Genomic DNA, 2,930 nt, shown 5'->3' on the forward strand with positions numbered 1-2,930 from the left:
TCGCATATGCCAACGACGTCATCATACCTTACTTCACGAATACTTTACCAATCAACCGGCAAAGCTCAATAATCTTTCAAATGAACAACGTTTAAATGTAACCGCACACTACGCCGACGCTGATCGCGTCATACTACTAGCAACCGCCAAAATTATGGTACAAGACTATATCGGTCGTTGGCAACCCGCTGGCGCACTTCTTGACAACGGCTCGCATGCCTCATTCGTCACCGAGGCGTGTGTCCAACGCCTTCGCCTTCCCAGAACGCTGTCATCCGTTCCCATCACTGGGATTGGGTCTCTACAATGAGGCCGTGCAAAGGGAGAAGTTACATTCTCCATATCAACGCGAACGCTTGATACTAAATTTCAAGTAAGTACGCTCATCTTACCGAAAATTACTAACGATCTTCCAACCTCCGCTTTACCGACAACTTTTGGCCGCATCTTATGGATTTGTCACAAGCCGACGGCAATTATTCCTAGCCCGGACCAATAGACATTTTAATTGGAATGGATGAAATGGACAAATTTCTACTACATGGACTCCGTAAGGGTGAACGGGGAACACCAATGGCACAAAATATTCTATTCGGATGGGTACTGTTTGGCAACGCTGCCAATTTAGAAAGCCCACCGGTGAACATTTCAACTTTACATTCCGACCTTCATTTAACTCAACTCATCCACAAGTTTTGGGAACTCGAAGAACTAGCCGCCCGCAAATTCTTTTCACCTGAAGAATCTATGTGTGAGAAACTATACGACGATACGACCGAGCGTGCATCGGATGGTCGCTTCATCGTGCGTTTACCTTTGAAGAAAAACGTATTGATAGGTGAATCGGGAGAAGCAGCTATTCGAGCATTACTCCGCATGGAAAGAAGATTTGCAGCTAACGAACAACTTCGTAAAGAGTATACTATGTTTATGGATGTCCTCTTTGCGACTCATGGAACCAGCTGAGACAACAACAGATAAACTCTACTATATGCCACATCATGCGGTGGTAAAGACCACAAGTCAAGCAACGAAACTTCGAGTAGTTTTCAACGCATCTATGAAGTCTACCTATGCGAATTCTTTAAACGATGCCCTCATGTTAGGCCCACAGCTAAAACAAGATTTATTTTCTATTTTGGTTCGCTTACGCATTCACCTTTTCGGAATCATAGCCGATATCGAAAAGATGTACCGCCAAGTTTATGTCGCTAAAGAGGACTCAGATTATCAACGCATAGTTTGGCGTTCGAATCCAGCAGATCCAGTTCATCATTATCGTCTTTTAAGGGTCACGTATGGAGTCGCCGCAGCATCACATCTTGCTGTTAAGTCACTACATCGAGCCGCACTTAATGCGTCAAACGCAAGCAAGGAAGTCATTGAAGTTATAAGGTCTTCTTTTTTTTCTTAATTGGCGTAGACACCGCTTACACGATTATAGCCGAGTTAACAACAGCGCGCCAGTCGTTTCTTCTTTTCGCTACGCGGCGCCATTTGGATATTCCAAGCGAAGTCAGGTCTTTCTTCACTTGGTCCTTCCAACGGAGTGGAGGTCTTCCCCTTCCTCTGCTTCCCCCGGCGGGTACTGCGTCGAATACTTTCAGGGCTGGAGTGTTTTCATCCATTCGGACAACATGACCTAGCCAGTGTAGCCGCTGTCTTTTAATTCGCTGAACTATGTCGATGTCGTCGTATATCTCGTACAGCTCATCGTTCCATCGAATGCGAGGATGGAGTCAAGTGTAGAAGTTCACGTAAGTGAGGAAAGTTCTCTGATCGCCATTCACTTGGGAGTGGCCAGAAACGATTCTTTTACACATGGCTCAAGCAGCTCACTATTTGCGGTCTTTGACCAAGTATCCTCTGGGTAGCTTAAGAACATCCGTTCGAAGGCGAGCTAATGTGAGAAGGCGAAACATCCCCTACATAGGGTTGTGCGCTGGGTTTGGGGCCCGCCACGTAAAAAAACACCCCCATTGAAAGGAAGCAAGAAGCCTCGGAAGTTATAAGGTCAGACTTTCAAAATTTCGCATCTCTTTGCCGATGGAGACCAAATTCGCACTCTTGGTACCATATGGCACACAAACAACGATTGGCTTTCTATAGCAGTGAGTTTTAACGACCTGCCTCCTAAACTTACAAAACGAACGTTTCTCTCCTACTCAAGTAAGGTATTGGATCCGCTGGGTTTGATCGCGCCCTGTACAATCCGCTCTAAGATTTGGTTACAGTAACTTTGGCGCTCAAATGTGGATTGGGATGAACCAGTTCCTTCAGAAATTGCGAGGGACTGGCTGGCACATCGTCGTGAATTACCGCAACTATCACCGCTTAAACTAAACCGCTGGTTAGGAACTAGCAAAACTTTTGACTCTCAGTATCACATTTTTACCGACGCATCAGAAGTCGCATACGCAGCCGCACTTTACTGTCGCACAAAATTTCCGGACGATACGATTAAGGTCGTACTAGTAGCAGCGAAAACAAGAGTAGCGCCTCTGAAAACTCTTTCGTTACCACGACTCGAGCTTTGTGCAGCTCATTTGGGAGCAAAGCTAGTGAAGCAAGTTCAATCAAATCTGAACCACACCTTCTCAAAGTTATACGCATGGACGGACTCAATGATTACAAGGCAACCCTAGCCCTAGTCAGTATTCGTGGCCAATAGCGTTGCTGCAGTACAATATGTTCTACCAGCAACGCACTGGAGGCATTTTGCGTCAGAGCACAATCCCGCTGACTGCGCTTCAAGGGGCATATTACCATCGCAGCTTCTCACACATCAACTTTGGTGGCATAGTCCGCAATGGCTACATGAGAACAACAGTAACTGACCGATTTCTGCAGAATCACACACTACAGATCTCGAGCTAAAATCTAGCAAGGCTGTAACACTGCTGACGCAAACTACTGACAATTGGGATTTT

The 2,930-nt window shown here is 45.9% G+C and overlaps 1 protein-coding gene across 1 annotated transcript; it reads left to right on the top strand.

Moving 5' to 3' along the window:
- The first annotated feature begins 513 nt into the window (after window positions 1-513).
- LOC126765997 (uncharacterized) lies at window positions 514-1,414 on the top strand. The gene is made up of 2 exons (XM_050483715.1): window positions 514-838; window positions 963-1,414. Exons 1-2 carry the CDS (start codon window positions 514-516, stop codon window positions 1,412-1,414), a joined length of 777 nt encoding a protein of 258 aa, XP_050339672.1.
- The last annotated feature ends 1,516 nt before the right edge of the window (window positions 1,415-2,930 follow it).

This window comes from Bactrocera neohumeralis, unplaced genomic scaffold (genome assembly GCF_024586455.1).
Source record: "Bactrocera neohumeralis isolate Rockhampton unplaced genomic scaffold, APGP_CSIRO_Bneo_wtdbg2-racon-allhic-juicebox.fasta_v2 cluster11, whole genome shotgun sequence".
Classification (NCBI taxonomy): Eukaryota; Metazoa; Arthropoda; class Insecta; order Diptera; family Tephritidae; genus Bactrocera; species Bactrocera neohumeralis.

Excerpts from the sequence above, each read along its gene's own strand:
- LOC126765997 (XM_050483715.1), top strand. The coding sequence starts at position 514 with ATGGATGAAATGGACAAATTTCTACTACATGGACTCCGTAAGGGTGAA. Across the intron at positions 839-962 it reads GAAGAAAAACGTATTGATAG|CTGAGACAACAACAGATAAA; the intron begins GTGAATCGGGAG and ends TCATGGAACCAG.